General features: G+C 36.4%; 1 protein-coding gene across 1 annotated transcript in view; it reads right to left on the bottom strand.

The window, feature by feature from the left end:
• LOC118202887 (iripin-8-like) overlaps window positions 1-17,445 on the bottom strand; it is a 52,043-nt gene that overhangs the window by 26,433 nt on the left and 8,165 nt on the right. Inside the window, exon 2 of the mRNA XM_035375106.2 lies at window positions 643-1,028. Within this exon, the coding sequence (XP_035230997.1) occupies window positions 643-1,002 (360 nt within the window). The 5' untranslated portion in view covers window positions 1,003-1,028. The remainder of the gene's footprint in view (window positions 1-642; window positions 1,029-17,445) is intronic.

Genomic DNA, 17,445 nt, shown 5'->3' with positions numbered 1-17,445 from the left:
TCAAACATAATGGTAATAGAATTTTAATCTAGCTTTCATTCAAATTTAAATCTCAAACATAAATAATGGTAATACATTTTTGATGTAGCTTTCATTCAAATTTAAATCTCAAACATAAATAATGGAAATACATTTTTGATCTAGCTTTCAATCAAATTTAAATCTCAAACATAAATAATGGAAATAGATTTTTGATCTAGCTTTCATTCAAATTTAAATCTCAAACATAAATAATGGAAATAGATTTTTGATCTAGCTTTCATTCAAATTTAAATCAAGCATAAATAATCGCAACAGATTTTTGAATCAGCTTTCAATCAAATTTAAATCTCAAACATAAATAATCGTAATAGATTTTTGATTTAGCTTTCAATCAAATTTAAATCCCAAACATAAATAATCGTAATAGATTTTTGATTTAGCTTTCAATCAAATTTAAATCCCAAACATAAATAATCGTAATAGATTTTTGATTTAGCTTTCAAATTTAAATCCCAAACATAAATAATCGTATTAGATTTTTGATTTAGCTTTCATTCAAATTTAAATCTCAAACAAATAATGGTAACAGATTTTTTATTAAGCTTTCATTCAAATTTAAATCTCAAACATAAATAATTGTAACAGATTTTAATGTCTTACCTGTTCTGTTTGCCCTCTAGACCCGTAGTGAAGCATCCCGAAAAGGCTCGAGAGAGACAAGGGTGAAAGGAAAACATTTTCACCTTCTTTACCGGCGAGTTGCTTAAACACATCGAAAGCGAAATGGTTAAGTGCTAGAACCAGTTTTTCTGTATCTTGAAATATACCTTCTCTAGAGACTGTGTCTCCGGTGGTATTTGTAGAAACTATAGCATCTGTAGTAACTGCAGCTTCCGTAGTATCTTCAGTAATTATACCTTCCGTAGTTGCTAAATCTTCGGCAGTACAAACTTCTTTGCTTTCATCGGCAAAAAAAGCGGCTATTAATGCGAAGAACACGCACAACATATACAACGCCATTTCCAAGTTGCTTAGAAGATGCTGAGCTAAAAGAAATATTTATTAAAAATGAGAAACGCTTCAAATATCATAATTACCAGTGATGGGACAAAGTATATGGCAACTTATACTTTGCTAATGAACTTAAAAATAGATTAAAACAGTGACGCCTGTCTGAAAATTAAATAACCAACTTTGGCTTGGGTTATTTGAGCCTGTCCAAATTCAAATAACCCAAGCCAACCCTGGGAAAGGTTGGCTTAGGTTATTTGAAATTGGACAGGCACACGAGGGCTTATCGACCCTATGGGGAGGGATACATTAGTAGTTTTTTTTTGCTTATTACGTGCTCCGCCCTTGGGCACTACACGGAAAGGGACGGATGCCTCCTGGAGGTCTTTTTAAGGGAAACTGGCTCGTATCCACGTTACACATGGGGAAAACCAGGAAAACGCCCATGCAGTCAGCCCGTTCGCCGGGACTTGAACCTCGGACCGAACTACCAGTGTTCAGCGGCTTTTCACCGCTCGGCCGCTGATGGGCACAACATTAGTAGTTGGAGTTATTAGAACAAACTATCTTGTATCCATATTACACACTGGGGGGGGGGAAGAAACCATGCAGCTACCGTTTGTCTTGAGTTCGAACCCGAGTCGAGTTCAGTATTCAGCGACTTAACCAGCTTTAACTTCTGGTGGGGCCTAATGAGGGTTAATGAACAGGCCAAAATTAAATTGATTTAATCATTTAGATTCTAACCTCTTACGCGGAGAACCGCTTAAGATAGGTATATGAAGAAAAAATGTATGAGGAATTTAATGAATTAGTGCAAATTCATTGGCTACAGCTATTTCATAAAAGTGCTTAATGATCTTCTAACGGAAAAGGCGAAGATATAATGTATGTGATGTGAACATATTTACCTCAGTAATGCTTTTTATCCTAAACATTATGTACAGCGAAGTTGATTAATTTCATGAGTTCATTTTGTTAAGTCCACTGCTCATTGTTGGGCAAGCTTTGAGCTACGTTATAAAACATAACAGTAAAATAATTGATACAGCTTTGCTTAAAAGGTTGCCTACTACGCGCGTTTTACTGGCTAGGATCTGTACCTAGGCAGTCTCGGCCACGGGGGTATAAAATTTTATGAACTTGGTGGTTCTGAAGGCTCTGGGAAAGGTCACTTATTGGCCGGCCTCGGATTCTGGCAAGTCCTAGCGCGGCGTGGTTCTAGTAACCCGGGGGTCTCCCCCGGTGTCGCTGGGTAATGTCCCGCTGCGACGGGCTCGCCCAAGTGATTGGTAGGAGCATTAGACGACCGGTGCTGCCTGGTGTCGTATGCAGGTGGTGCGCTGCTCTCCTGGAGGGTAATAGTGGAAGTTGAACTTCCACGATGTGCCCAAAGGGGGAGTGGACCTGCAGTGAGATTGAGTTCTCGGAGCAGGGAAGCCAAAACTCTTATCTTACTACGCGCGTTTGTAAGAATTTCTCTTTAATACTTTTGTAACATATGGTTAAGAGTAGGTTTGCAATATATGGTCCACAGTAGAAGATTCCTTTTCTGCTCTTCCCAGTTCCTTAACGAGTCTCAAACGAGTCTGGCGGAGGCGAAAAACATCAGCGACATTTTCTCCAGGAGAGGCAGAAAAGATGGAGCAAAGAGTGTGAAGCACCTTGCTTCTTTTAGAGAAGATGCCTGACTGTCTCTGTGTTTAAGTACTGAATGAGTAGAAAATGAAATCTACGATTGAGGGAAGTCTGTTCATGAGGTTCCGCTTTCTGCTTGGTTGGCCTGGTCACGAAGATCATAATGCAAAACATGTGCAGCTAACGGTCTGATTTTCTTATCCTCTTGTAAAATTTCGTAGAACTCTCCTTTAGGCCACGAGCGCTGTTATATACCAAGCGTCAACTGTTTCCGATTTTATGTTGAGTTTGGTTTATTTAATTATGCGAGGGCTATGTGTCTAAGAAGAGGGAGGCTTTCGTGACTCGTATGCACATTACACACAGGAAAAACAATGGAAACGCCCGCACAGCCAGCCCGTTCGCCTGGAATCGATCACAGGTCGGAACTAAGTCTTTAGTGGCCTCACCGCTCGTGGGCTCCCAATTGTAGGAGTTTAGAACGTTTGGTTAGGTTTGGTTTATTTAGTTACAGCAAAGCCTTGAGGGTTATCTGTCTAAAGGGAGGGACTTTTTCGTAGAGGACTTTCTCTAAGGGAAACTAGCTCGTATACACATTACACATGACGAAAACTGCGAAAACGCCCAGGGCCCACCAGCGGAACTGGTAGTTCGGTCCGAAATTCGAATCCCGCGAACGGGCTGGCTGCATGGGCGTTTTCGTGGTTTTCCCCATGTGTAACGTGTATACGAGCCAGTTTCCCTTAAAAAGACCTCCACGAAGGCATCCCTATCCCCTTAGGCAGATAGCTCTCGAGGCTTTGCCATAATCACACACCCGCGCGAAAACGCCCATGGAACCAGCATGTTCAAGGGATTCGAACCTCGGACCGAAGTACCACTGTTCAGCGACTTTACCGCTCGGCCGCTGGTGGATCCGATTTTCAGAACGAAACATTTTGGAACATGCATTCCGTTTAAAATTTATCCTCAAGAACTATGTATGCAAGAAAGCGTGCGAGATTCGAAAATTATTTCTTCTTTTTCCAAATATTTTTTATGTAGTGAAAAATGGTTGAAATTTTCTTGGGCTAAACATGCTGCTTTAATTTTTTTGCAGCGTCTGAAAGGAATATTAAAGAATTTTTAAGCGAGTCATTTAGCAGTGAAGAATAAATCTGCAACTAGCCTCACACACACACACACACACACACACACACAAAAAAAAAAAAAAAAAAAAAAAAAAAAAAAAAAAAAAAAAAAAACGAATAGTAGCGATGATAAACAGTCGAGATTTTTCGGAAAGATAATTACAAACAAACCTATATCTTCAGACTTTGATTCGAATATTGATATAAGCAGTGATAATAAATGTTGTGTAGATACTACTGATCATATTTTACAAGAACTGGTTGTTTAGAAAGAAACTAAAAGTTGATACCCTAAGGAAGTACAATTCACTTTAGTGAACGGAATGGACCTATCGACAAGAATCCTATTCCTTCCTTCCTTTCAACAATCTCTTTCAAATGCCTGCTTTACCTTGTCAATATTCAAAGACCTGTAACCCGAATATGGATAGCGCAGGCTGATGGGAATTTTTCCCGCGCGCATGAACACGGGTGATGCTGCAGTCAAAGTGTTAATGTTTAATGTCACTTAATTTCTTTTAATCTTGCTTCCAAGTTTATAATGTATATGCAAATTTAAAGCTCATTTATTCTCTGAAGCTGGATTGGGCATCCGCATTAAAGCTAAGAACCTGCTCACTATACAAACCTACTTGCCTTAACTATCACCAGTGTGCACCGTACAACAACTACGGACGCTATAAATGATCTAGCAAACATAATTCTGCTCACAATACGAAGGAAAAGGAAGCTATAATCTCCAACGCACAGCACTTGAGAGTCAGGACATTAATTAAAAAGTCTACAATTTTAAAGCTAGACACTTGGGGGGGGAGGTACTATTCGGGTTTGAGGGCCGTAAAAATCGCCAAACTATTGTTGATGCCAGTGCTGCCAAAAATAATTGCGGCAACCCTTAAGCAAGAAAGGAAGTATAATAGTAAATTACTATCCAAGATTGATGTTTTAATTTAGATGAAAGGTTTATTTCATATAATACTTTTTTATTATTATAATTTACATATAAAAGGCTAAACATGACTGAATGGAAGCATAAGAGTAAATAACTAATCAGATCATTATTATAATTTAGTATATAAAAATTGCTAAACATAACTGAATGGATGCCTGCATCGCTATTTCGCTACCGAGTTATCGCTCAAGCATAATGTCATCTCGTTGGTTGTTCAAACAATTTTCTATAATGAATGATGCCTTTTCTTTGAAAACATTCTTGGTAAAGTGCAGAATCGCCCACTTATTTGTTTGCCGCTTTTTACAAGGGTAAAAACAATTGGAATTTTGTCAATTTTCTTTTACTTTTTAAGTGACAATAGGTCGATGTCTACATAGATAAAGTCAAGGGTGTGCGCAGTGCGATTTTTGTGCAATTCCGGGATTTTTTTTTAAGTGAAAATAAGTCGATGTGTACATGGATACAGAGTATGTGCAGTTCTTAAAAACGCGTCATGCAGTGGGTGATTCTGCACTTTACCCAAAATTCTATCGCAGACTTTTCGTCATGGGCAAGTCCCAAATTGTTAAATCCATAGGATATAAAAAAATGATTTAAAATAAAAAAGATTTAAAAATTAAACTAGCATTTAAATGGCGTCTTAAGAAATATAGAACTATATAAACTTACGCAATCTGAAATCTGCGCGTATGCTAGATTTGGCTCTTTTGCGCATATTTTCGCTGCAATTTTTTACGGCCCTCAAAACGGAATAGTACCAAAAAAAATATTGTACCTCATATACATCCAGAAACAGAAACATGTAAAAATCTTTATAAATTTTACGGATAAAAATACGAAGCCAGACATAGTTACTTATACAGACTGATCCGAAACGTATTTAGGTTTGGAAGTACATTAGTACACATGAAAAAATCGAAGACAATCCATCACACTAGGGCCCACCAGCGGCTGAGCAGTAAAAGCCGCTGATCACTGGTAGTTCGGTTCGGGGTTCGAGTGATGGCGAACGAGCTGGCTGCATGGGCGTTTTCTCCCCAAGTGTAACGTGGATAGGATCCAGTTTTCCTTAAAATGATTTCCACGGAGCATACCTCCCTACAAAAAATTCATCACTCGAAAAGCCACTTGAAGAACCAAAGCCAAAGCAACCCATCACCTATATAATAAAGAACCAAAATAATGTAACTGTAATTACAGATAACCTGAACATTACATGCAATACGCAATCCGTGTTGTACATCACTTGTAATTGCAAAATCACAAAGACTTCTAAGAAATAACTTGGAACAAAATATCAAATTACGTCGGATAAAAGCGCATGCTGGGCAAAGATGTTACACATGTCGGCACCACGAAAATGCCCATAAAGCCAGCCAGTTTGCACAGAATCGAAGCCACGTCACTTGCTAATAAAGGTTCTAGTAATGTGGGAGCTTTTCTTTCCAGCGCCCCCATCGCGCGTTAAGCAAATATTCAAAACAACTTCCATTTTAGCAAATGCAAAATGCATTGGACAATCCTGCCGCACATCGTTGTTTTTTCGACGCGAAAACAGGCTTTCTTCAACGCCGACAATATTACGGTTAATCTTCGGATTATGGTAACTTGGCGACTAAAATTTGGCGACTAATCCTGCTACAGCAACCTGCTAGTTTTGTTTTGGACGCCATTTTGTTTTCACGAAGTAAAGCCATTTTTTTTTTACTCAACATTTTTTCCAACAATCTGCTAGCCAAATTACGCTTATACTAGAACTTTTATGGAACAAAAATGTTTAATCATGACGAAGATTAGGTGCGAAATTGGGAGAAAGTGCAGAATCGCAAACTGCTTCCCGCGTTTTTAAGAATTGCACATACACGGTATCCATGTACACGTCGACCTATTTTCACTTAAAAAACATCCCAGAATTGCACAAAAATGGCACTGCGCACTCTTGACTTTATCCATGTACACTACTAAAGTCCTAGCTAGTAACCTTTATCGCCTTACCAAAATGTCGCCAAACTACCTATTACCATATTCCAAAGATTAGCCAATATTACCAAAGCCGCCTATTTAACTGACGCTCGAGACATTGATGCATGGCCATAGACTTTCCTCAGAATTTTTGCAATCAACAACAGTGTAGCGATTCATAGCAAGAAAATAACGACAAAATTCAAGGGAAGTTAATTTTAAACACCATGAATAAATGAAACGAACTGCTGTAGGAAATATTCTAGATCCTTCATCAAATCAGTTTTGAGAACGATCTTTTTCTTGCCGTGTCATATCTTCACATTTCCATTTCGGGCTTCCTTTGAAATGAAGTGCAGCTCTATTGTGTGGTTTTTCGATTACGTTCCAGACAGAATATTCCCCCTTCCTGCAGAAATTCTATGATTGGCACTTACCTAATGATGTTCCATGGTAAATAGAACAACAATTATAAAAAGAGAAGTGACCGCTACATCTTTAGAACTCGTTTTCTCGTTGCCAGTTTGAAAAGGCACGTCAAAACACTATAACGACTTGTAAATATTGTAGACTTTATCTGAACCAATTCCTTGGCGAGTTTATCAAAACATTTGGCGACTACTCCAGTCAGGACAGCAGAACAATATCAAATTAACTTTATAAGATTTTTGTCTACATGTTTACAACCCCACCCTTAATTGCATTTTTCATTAGGTTCTAAAGTATTCAAATTAAACCAAATCAAACTGCGATTTGATCTACCACATTCTTCAACAGTCAGATGTTAAAGAATTGTATTCATTAAAATATATTAGAATATTGTACAGAAAAAAACATCCAACAGTAAGATTGAATTTGTATTCATGTACGGAAAGATGAGTACGGAACATGCAAAGCAATGGGTGTTAAAGTCTCTATAGCTAACTTAAATTCAGTTCCGATGCATTGTTGGAAATACAGTAATTATCCACGATTTAAAATTTCATTCTGTCATTAAGTATAATATATAAAAAGGAAATCTGAAAGGTTTCAGATTTTAAATTACGTCCAAAGGGGCTATTTTTAACATTTTGTGTGTTACCTTTATTAAATATCATGTTCTTCGCACTTAAACCATAAAATTCAGTTCAAGAGCAATGTCGCAAAATAATTTTAAATTGAACCAATGGTATCTTAAGAATTTCCGATACGCAGTCTAACGCGCTGGAAATGAAAATGTTTTTCTGCACAACGTTGCCACTCCTCGCTTTGAAAACCTTGAGTTTTTTTAACTAAAAATTTGTTAAAGTTTTACAAAATATTAAATCTATAATAAAACAAATTCTAAATTTCAAATTTGGACTTTTAGATGCCCATATTCGCAATAAAATTAAGGCATTCGAAATTGGATGGCTCTAGGTACCGTTGTTTTATCACAATGCGAAAAACACACATACATTTATGCAGATTCTTCATTATTTAATTTCTTCAAATATAATACAGGGAGTAAATATTTTGTGGCAACAGTTGGAAAAGTCATACAGACATTTATAGTGTTTTGACGCAAAATCGCAGAACGAAAACAATAATCCCTGAAGGGCAAAGCCCCTTTGGACTAAGAATTATTTAAGTTGATGTACCTCATTTCAAGAAAGTTTAGAACCCGCGCGTATGTTGGGAGGGGGCGATTTCGCAGACCTCCATAAAAGGGTAATGTTTCAATTAAAGGATTATTCACTATCTCCTCGTTTCTTCAGTAGTTTTTGTATACCTTGATTTTAAATTGACTCAAATTTCTAGTTTCTTCATTTTCTAAATAACTTCATCATTTTGGGTCATTCCGTAACATTTTATACATAAACGGATTTTTTATAATATATATTCATTGAAATTTTTCTATTTAATCTCAGTTTTTGTATTAAATTTGATGAAAGTTACAAAATTACTTAGAAGATATACGAGTGGAAAATACATCAAATCATTTATATACAAGATTATGCATATTAGTAACAGATTCTTTTAGTGAAAAGAAAATATTTAGTCATAAAATAAACTAGCAATAATTATATTTTACCACAGAAAAAGAAAATCATTTAAAATTGTCCATTATAGTAAAATTGACATGTTTACATTTAATATAAAATATAATTTAAGCAATTTGATAGCGGTATGAATATATTTGATGATTTGAGAATATGGAATGTAAAAAATATATCCTATGTAGCTATACTCTAAAAAAAATCTATATCAGGCAGTAATAATTTAAGAAAAATCTGAAAGCTTTCAAATTTTGGTACTTTTCCGTTTTGCCGGCGCAAGCGATAAAGACGCCAATAATGGTACAACCGATGCCAAACGGAATATTCTCGCTGGTAACCTTTTACGCCTCATTCAAATAGTTCAGTTTTATGTTTAAGGCCATTTTCGGCAATTAAATCAATTAGGATGCAATCACAGCGCTTACCCGAAGCCGAGAATATAGAAAAAGTAAAGTCAAGTATTAAATTCATCAATTCTAATGAGAATGCATTAGCGAAGTAAAGCACTGCAGTTTTACATAATTTCTGAGTAAGCTATTCGTACGAACTGAAGTATTTCTTGCATTTAAACTTGTGTTCCAAATTAAGATTTAACTTGAAATTAATGTAGATAATTACTGAGAGCATTATATTTTTGTAGAGTAGTATACGTGAGATGAGATCGCTTGGGATCACGTGATATGAACCGGCGAAACAGGATGTTGAACCATGAAAGCATAGTAAATTCTTAATGTCTTTTTATAAATTTATTGTCTTTATTTATTGGCTTTTTATAAAATTTTAAAGCGATATTAAAATGTTTATGCCTTCAAAAAAAGAATTCTGAGGACTAACATTTTTTTAATATTTTTTGTGTGTATAATGTATGTTGTCGCCAATAAAGTCTGCTTGGCGAGATTTGCGCCGGCGAAACGGAAAAGTACCCAAATTTTATATTATGCCGAAATTGACGTCTTTTTAACGTTTTGTGTGCTATCTTTATTGATTAAATATTATGTTCTTCGCAATTAAACACATAAAATTCAATTCAACAGCAATATCACAAAATATTTAAAATTAGCAAAAACGTAGAATTTCCGATACACAGTCTGGCACGCTGGAGATAAAAATGTTTCATTCGGTACACTTTTGCCATTGCTCGCTTTTGAAATCTTAGGGTTTCGTAATGAAAAATTAGTTAAACATTTTAGAAAATTTTAAATGCATAATAAAACAATTTCAAATTTTGAGGTTCCAAGTGTCCATATTCGGTTCCTAGGACTACGTTATTCAAAATTGGATGGCTCTAGGTAACGATGTTTCTTCACATTGAGAGAAACATTCATACATTCAGGCAGATTCTTCATTATTTAGTACCTTTAAATGTAATACAGGGATATAATATTTGCTGGAAACAGTTTGAAAAGTGAATCGACGCAAAATACCGTTTTGAAATTAATAGCCCTTCTGGGCTAACGCCTTTTGGGCTAAAAATGCATTGCCATTTCACCACATCTTATGGTTGGGTCAAATCGATCCTTGCGTGTTCTTATATATGAGAATAGAGAGCGCGTTCTCTCGGTTTTACGAAATCTGAAATGTCAAGGCGGCTTAACAAAACCAAAGGATCACGTATCGTATTCAGGATTGGATTATTTATTTATGGCAAAGCACACGAGGGCTATCTGCCTAAAGGGAGAGGTGCCTTCGTGGAGGACTTTCCAAGAGGAACTGGCTCGTATACATGTTACACATGGGGAAAACCACGAAAACGCCCATGCAGCCAGCCCGTTCGCGGGATTCGAACCTCGGACCGAACTACCAGTGTTCAGCGTCTTTACCGCTCGGCCGCTGGGTGGGCTCGTATCGTATTCAGAGTTTTTTTATTTGTACATCCAATTTAGAGCAGAAATTAATTTGTCTCGAATATGAACTTCGAAATAAAGAGTACAAATAAGAAATGCATAAATTGTTTGTTTGATTATGGCAAAGCACGCGTGGGCTATCTGCTTAAGAGAAAGGGTGCGTTCGTGGAGGATTTTCTGAGGGACACGTTGCACATGGGGATGGATTGGATTATTCAATTATGGCAAAGCACACCATCTGCCTTCATGGAGGACTTTCTAAGGGAACTAGCTCATATACACGTTACACATGGGGAAAAACCACGAAATGCAGCCAGCCTGTTCGCGAGATTCGAACCTCGGACCGAACTACCAGTGCTCAGCGTCTTTACCGCTTCGCCGCTGGAAAAGAACGAAATTACTTTCCGACTACCCAACAGCATCTGCTTAGGAGAAAAAATCCCATCGAAGAGAAACTTTGAATAAAATGATTCATATTCATGTTACGCAAGGTTTTAATTTATTATGGCAAAGAACACTAACGCTATCTAGCCTATCAGAGGGATGCCTTCGTGGAGGACTTTCTAAGCATGGTACACAAGCAGAAAAGCACTGAAACGCCCATACGGCAAGTTTGTTCACCGAGATTCACACCCGGCTTTTTTTAATTGTTCCGCCCTAAGGCACTACACGGAAAGGGAGGGAATGGCCCGTGGAGGTCTTTTTAAAGGAAACTGGCTCGTATCCATGTTACACATGAGGAAACGACGGAAACGCCCGTACAGCCAGCTCGTTCTCCGAGATTCAAATCCCTGAATTAACTACTAGTATTCAACAACTTTATCGCTTAGACGCTGGTGGAGAGAAATACATAAATGAATGGAAAAAGTTAATGCTGAGTGCTTGGTAATTACGTTTTTAAACAGGAGTTTCTAATGAGATACTTAAACGAAAGTTATTTTTAACTCAAAAATGGAAAATGTAAAAAAAATACCTTTTATTGTGTTTATTTTGGCGCCAGGGTATCTCGGCTGGCAACTATCATTATGGAGTCTTATCTTTTGAGCTGTTAGATAATTTATTCTGAACAGACTAACAGGTCATGGTTATGGTTATTTTTAATTACGGCAAAGCCTCGAGGACTATCTACCTAAAGGGAGGAATGCCTTCGTGGAGGACTTTCTAATCGAAACTGGCTCGTATAAACGTTACACATGGGGAAAACTACGAAAACATCGAAGCAGCCAGCCCGTTCACGGGATTCGAATCTCGGACCGAACTACCAGTGTTTAGCAACTTTACAGCTCGGCCGCTGGTCGACGACTAACAATTAATGAGTAAGGCAGTTAAACTCGAGGAATAAGCTGAAGACTTTTGAAAGTTAATTTTAGGAAGTAATGTAAAATAAACGATGTTCACATGTTAACTTAGAAGCGTTGGCCAACTTTGGCGGTAATTTGATAACAATTAGTTTTTCTTTATTTCAGTTGAAAAATATTTGGCAATCGCTTCTAAACTAGCTTTGAATAGTCCCCCCGCCTCTCCTGAACTACAACTTTGTAAGGTCACCTTGAACTCCACTATGTTCGACTTCACATATGGTATCTTCTTGTTGTTGCAACATCTCCATAAGCTCTTCAATTGACTCGGAATAAAACTTCCTTTTGTGCAAATTGGAACACCGACAGTTACTCGGTAATAAATTAAACTTTTGTATGAAAGTAATAACGGCAGCTTCAATGTTCAGCAGATCCATGATCGAACTATAACCCCCCCCGGCCGAAAAAAAAACCCTCCATTTATAAAACTTATTTATAGGCAGTTAATTAAAAATTTGGCAGCTAATGGCTTAAAACAGGGTTTCTTTTTTAGCAATTTTGATCTTTAACTTATAATAATTTTACAATTACCAAATATTTTTACACAATTTCTCTGAAAATAGATAAGACAATACAGATAAGGGAACAAAACGAAAACGTTTCGACGCATTTTTTTATAATATAAACGTTCATTTTTCTTGCTTTGCATGTGACGCTGTCCTTTCCTCTGTTTATTTATAATTCACATGTTGTTCTATGTCTTAAAATTAGAAATTAAAATTAATGACCTAAAACTGCAGTTGTATATTACAGTACAAGTGAAAAAACTGGCAGTTTCACTCCCGCGTGTGTCGAATTTGTGCAATACTTAAGGGATCCCACAAAATTTTTGTAAATATTATGGGGTCTTGGGGGGGGGTCGCGAAAAAATCTCAGTGATAAAAAGGGGTCGCGACTGAAAAAAGTTTAAGAAACCCTGGCGGCTTAAAATATACTTTTTCAAAAACTTATTTGTAGACTTTGTAGCTAATAGACCATGAGTTCAGGTTAATGATGTTTAAATAAATTATGCTTAGGAATTGTTCAAAGTCAGGCCTTCAAGAATGCCGTGGAACATTGGCAGTTACTTGCATTATGCATAATTATAAGCACCGCTCAGACAGTAAGAATTGAAGGCTTCCTTCAGCCCACCCAGACACAAGTGTCCCCATAGCTCAAAGGAAGGGGCCCCGTAACTCCACAAACGAGGGCAGCCAGTAACCCAGCCATCCCCAAACAACAAACAAAATAATACTAAATCAAAAATAATTAAGCACATCTAACACAAAATTACAGACCAACAAACAAACAAAAAAAATCCATAAACACAAATTCGCAACATAGAAGACCACAGATATCCAAAACCCATATAAAATACAAAATTCAATTTTAACAGAAGAAAGGGTGAATCTTTACATTACGGTAACTTGGCGATTTTTTGGCGAAACTTTGGCGACCAACCCTGCTACAGCAACCAGCTAGCTTTTTTTTGGACGCCATTTTGTTTTCACAAAGTAAAGGCATTTTTTTTTTTTTTACTCAACATTTTTTCCAACAATCTGCTAGCCGAATTACGCTTATGCTAGAACTTATGGAACAAAAGTGCTGAATCAAGGCGAAGATAAGGTGCGAAATTGGGAGAAAGTGTAGAATCGCCCACTGCTTGCCGCGTTTTTAAGAATTGCATATACACGGTATCCATGTACACGTCGACCCTTTTTCATTAAAAAAAGATCCCAGAATTGCACAAAAATGACATTGCGCACAATCTTGACTTTATCCATGTACACATAGACTTATTTTCACTTAAAAGGCCAAAGAAAATTGAGAAAAATCCAATTCTTCTTACTCTTGTAAAAAGCGCGAAACAAATAAGTAGGCGATTCTGCACTTCAGCAGCGAAATTGTTTCTAAGTGCTTATTAGCTAAAATTCCCATTGTAATTTTCCGGAAAATGTCACATGATATGTCTCATGATCTCTGATTTCTCCGAGACAAAATAATCTGTGATTCGAACTGTGTACTTCTCAGATTATTTCTAAAGTCCTAGCTAGTAACCTTTATCGCCTTACCAAAAGGTCGCCAAACTACCTGTTACCATATTCTAAAAATTTGCCGAAGATTCCTACCAGCGCCCTGTTTTCATTGATAAACTTTATTAGAGCAATATAGAATATGATTTAAAAACTTTAAAATTAATGACACTCGCATTAAAATCAGTAATGTTAAAAATCTGTCTAATAGGGACTGTTAAACTACAATCAACCACGAAATGACTAACATCACTATCAACCTGACAACTATAACAATTTATTTTCCTGCAGATTATATCGGTAGAACAGAAACCTACCATGTCCAGTTAAAACCTGATTAACATCAATATTGTTCATACATTTCATTTTATTCGTGATTTTAATTAGTTCCACAAATCCTTTGTTTTTATGTGAAGAGATCCACTGTATTTTCCATTTGCTAACGTAAAATTTTTTCATTCTTCGAAGAGCAATTCTCTTCGAACCTGTTACTTCAATATCCATTGCACCGACATTTGAAACCGCCTGCTTGGCCAGGCTGTCGGCCCTTGGAAATTGGGTTAAAGCCCATATAAGCTTTATTGGTAATGAAAGCTTATATGGGCTTTAACCCAATTTAGCTTAATATTTAAATATTAACTCAAAGTTTCTAAATGACTCTTAATTTCGACAATTAATGGATTGAAATTGTCGGGGCGGGAGAGCGCATGGAGAAGTAACAGGCAGTCAGTGTAAATATTTACAGACGTGGGTATAAACAAGGTATTTTTAATCCATAATAAGGCTTGTTTGAACGCTTCAATTTCTGCTTGGAAAACTGAATTACATATGTTCAACTTGGAACTTGGGTTCAGTTGGAACCCCAAAATCTTCAAAAAATTGTGATTTCGGATTTTTGCATTTTCAAATTCTCTACACTTATCTTTCTAAAAATACCATTCTTTAATCTCTATGAAAATTAGAACTGTAAAAAAAAATCTAGTTTTAATTTGTCATCTACTGCTTAGATCAATGATGATTTTTACATAAAAACGCGTTTTTCTCCAAACGTGATTTTTTTATACTCGATGTACCTTTTCTCAGGAACTACTGCTCACAGGTGCCTAAACTTTTTATGGATTATTTATTAGGTTCCATAATATTTACTGAAATGAGCTTTTTGTAATAAACTTAGAAAAAAATTTTAATTTTTTTTTGTGTGAGAAAAGTGCTAAATTTTACTATGCCTAACAAAATGTCCTGTAATTTACTCTAAAATTAAAAATGTTTCAAAAGCTCATTTCAGTATAATCAGATAGGTACGCTTTAATTACAGAAAAAGTTTCAAGCTTGTATCTACAGCAGATTTTGAAAAAATGTACATCATAAATGGCCAATTTAACATTGTCGGTATAGGGGTTTCTGATACCCCTTAAACATTCTATAATTCACTTTAGTTCCATAGTAAAAAGCAACAAAGGCAGCTCCTACGCTCCCTCTGACCCCAGAACCATCTGTATAAATATCAAACACATCAACAGTTGGATTACTTTTATCAAAAACAAAACCAAATCTTTTGGAAGGATTTATTAAATGAATATTAAAGTTTTCAAAAACATTCCTTGTAATTAAATAATTTTCATACATTTTCAATTCCATTCGTCCAGTTCTAAATAACCATTTCGGTTTTGAGGGCCGTAAAAAATCGCCGAACTATTGTTGATGCCAAGTGCTGCCAAAAATAATTGCGACAACCCTAACGCAAGAAAAGAAGTATAATAGTAAATAACTATCTAAAGATTGATATTTTAATTTAGGTGAAATGTTACTTTCATATAATACTTTTTAATTATAATAATTTATATAAAAAAGTCTAAACATGACTGCGTAAGAGTAAATAACTATTTCAGATCATTATTAGGATTTATATATAAAAACTGCTAAACATAACTGAATGGATGCCTGCATCGCTATTTCGCTACCGAGTTATCGCTAAAGCATAATTTCATCTTGTTGGTTGTTCAAATAAAATTTTTTATAATGAATGATGTTTTTTCTTCTCTCAAAAATTCTCGGTAAAGTGCAAAATCGCCTACTTGTTTGGCGCTTTTTTAGAAAGGTAAACACAATTGGATTTTTTTTTTTTTTTTTTTTTTTTTTACTTTTTAAGTGAAAATAGGTCGATGTGTACATAGATAAAGGTCAAGGGTGTGCGCAGTGCCATTTTTGTGCAATTCTGGGAATTTTTTTACGTGAAAATAGATCGATGTGTACATGGATACCGAGTATGTGCAATTCTTAAAAACGCGTCAAACAGTGAATAATTCTGCACCTTGCTCAAAATTCTATTGCAGACTTTTCGCCATGGGCAATTCCCAAATTGTTAAATCCATAGGATATCAAAAAAGGATTTAAAAATTAAACTAGTATTTCAATGGCTTCTTAAGAAATATAGAACTATATAAACTTACGCAATCTGAAATCAGCGCGTACGCTACATTTGGCGCGTTGTTAAATGGGCGCGTTTGCTACATTTGGCGCTTTTGCGCATACATTTTTACTGCAATATTTTTACGGTCCTCGAAACGGAATAGTACCAAAATTTCTCATAATAAAATTCGTATAAAATTGAGAGAGGAGGCAGCCCAGCCAACACAGAGACGGCCTCGGTAGGCACCGTTCTAAAACATCGGGTTAAAGCTAAACCCCAAGCTCTCTGAATACTGTCCAACTTCATCCGTAATCTAACCAGTTCCACTATACCGCTCAGATGGTATAGTGGTTTGGGGAGTTTACTGCGATACCGAAGGGCCCAGATTGGATTCCCGCAGAAGGCATGGATGTTTGTAAATGTATAGGGTCAGTGGGGTATGGAGGCAATTTAAATATGCGGCGTGACGAATGTCCTCTCCAGACGCTGGTAGTAGGGGAAGAGGGGTTCGAGACCCTCAAGACTCGTCCCCCCCGGGTTGATCTTCATCAAAATTGGGGGCGGAACTGATCGAAATCTTACTATCAGCTGCATGAAGCTCAAGGCTCTTGCCAAAAATCTTGCACTCGTTGCCACGATCAATTTCGTGGGCCTGTTCTGATGTTACTAGTGAAGAGCGAGACAAGTCACAACATCAACATAATTATAGACGGGAAACTAGGAAAAGTATCCATATCATAAACTTGTATCATATGGAGTATATGGTGCTCTGCAGTCTCAATCACAAATTGATCAAAAGACCATAAAAATATCTTGTAATTTTAACTTAACTGCAGCGTTAGCAAGACTAATGTTTCGGTATTTAACTGAAAGAATTTTCAGAAAATTATTTGTGTTCTGGAACTAGCTGATAAATGTCCACACAATACGAGTGTCTTACGGTATATATGTCCTGCAGTACGAGTTTTGGTAAAATCCTAGTATACGGTGCAGCCTTAGCGCTTTTTTGAAAATTATCGCCAACACCAAAAATGACCCCAAGAACGTCTATGTATATACTATACACTATATACTATCACTATACATAGTATATGCTATGTATATAATGACATACATAGTATATAC

Source organism: Stegodyphus dumicola, chromosome 11, assembly GCF_044657685.1.
Source record: "Stegodyphus dumicola isolate Sdum_Otavi_A_Nest chromosome 11, ASM4465768v1".
Classification (NCBI taxonomy): domain Eukaryota; kingdom Metazoa; phylum Arthropoda; class Arachnida; order Araneae; family Eresidae; genus Stegodyphus; species Stegodyphus dumicola.
The sequence above is the reverse complement of the archived record's forward strand: the minus strand, read 5'-3'. Positions and strand labels throughout refer to the sequence as shown.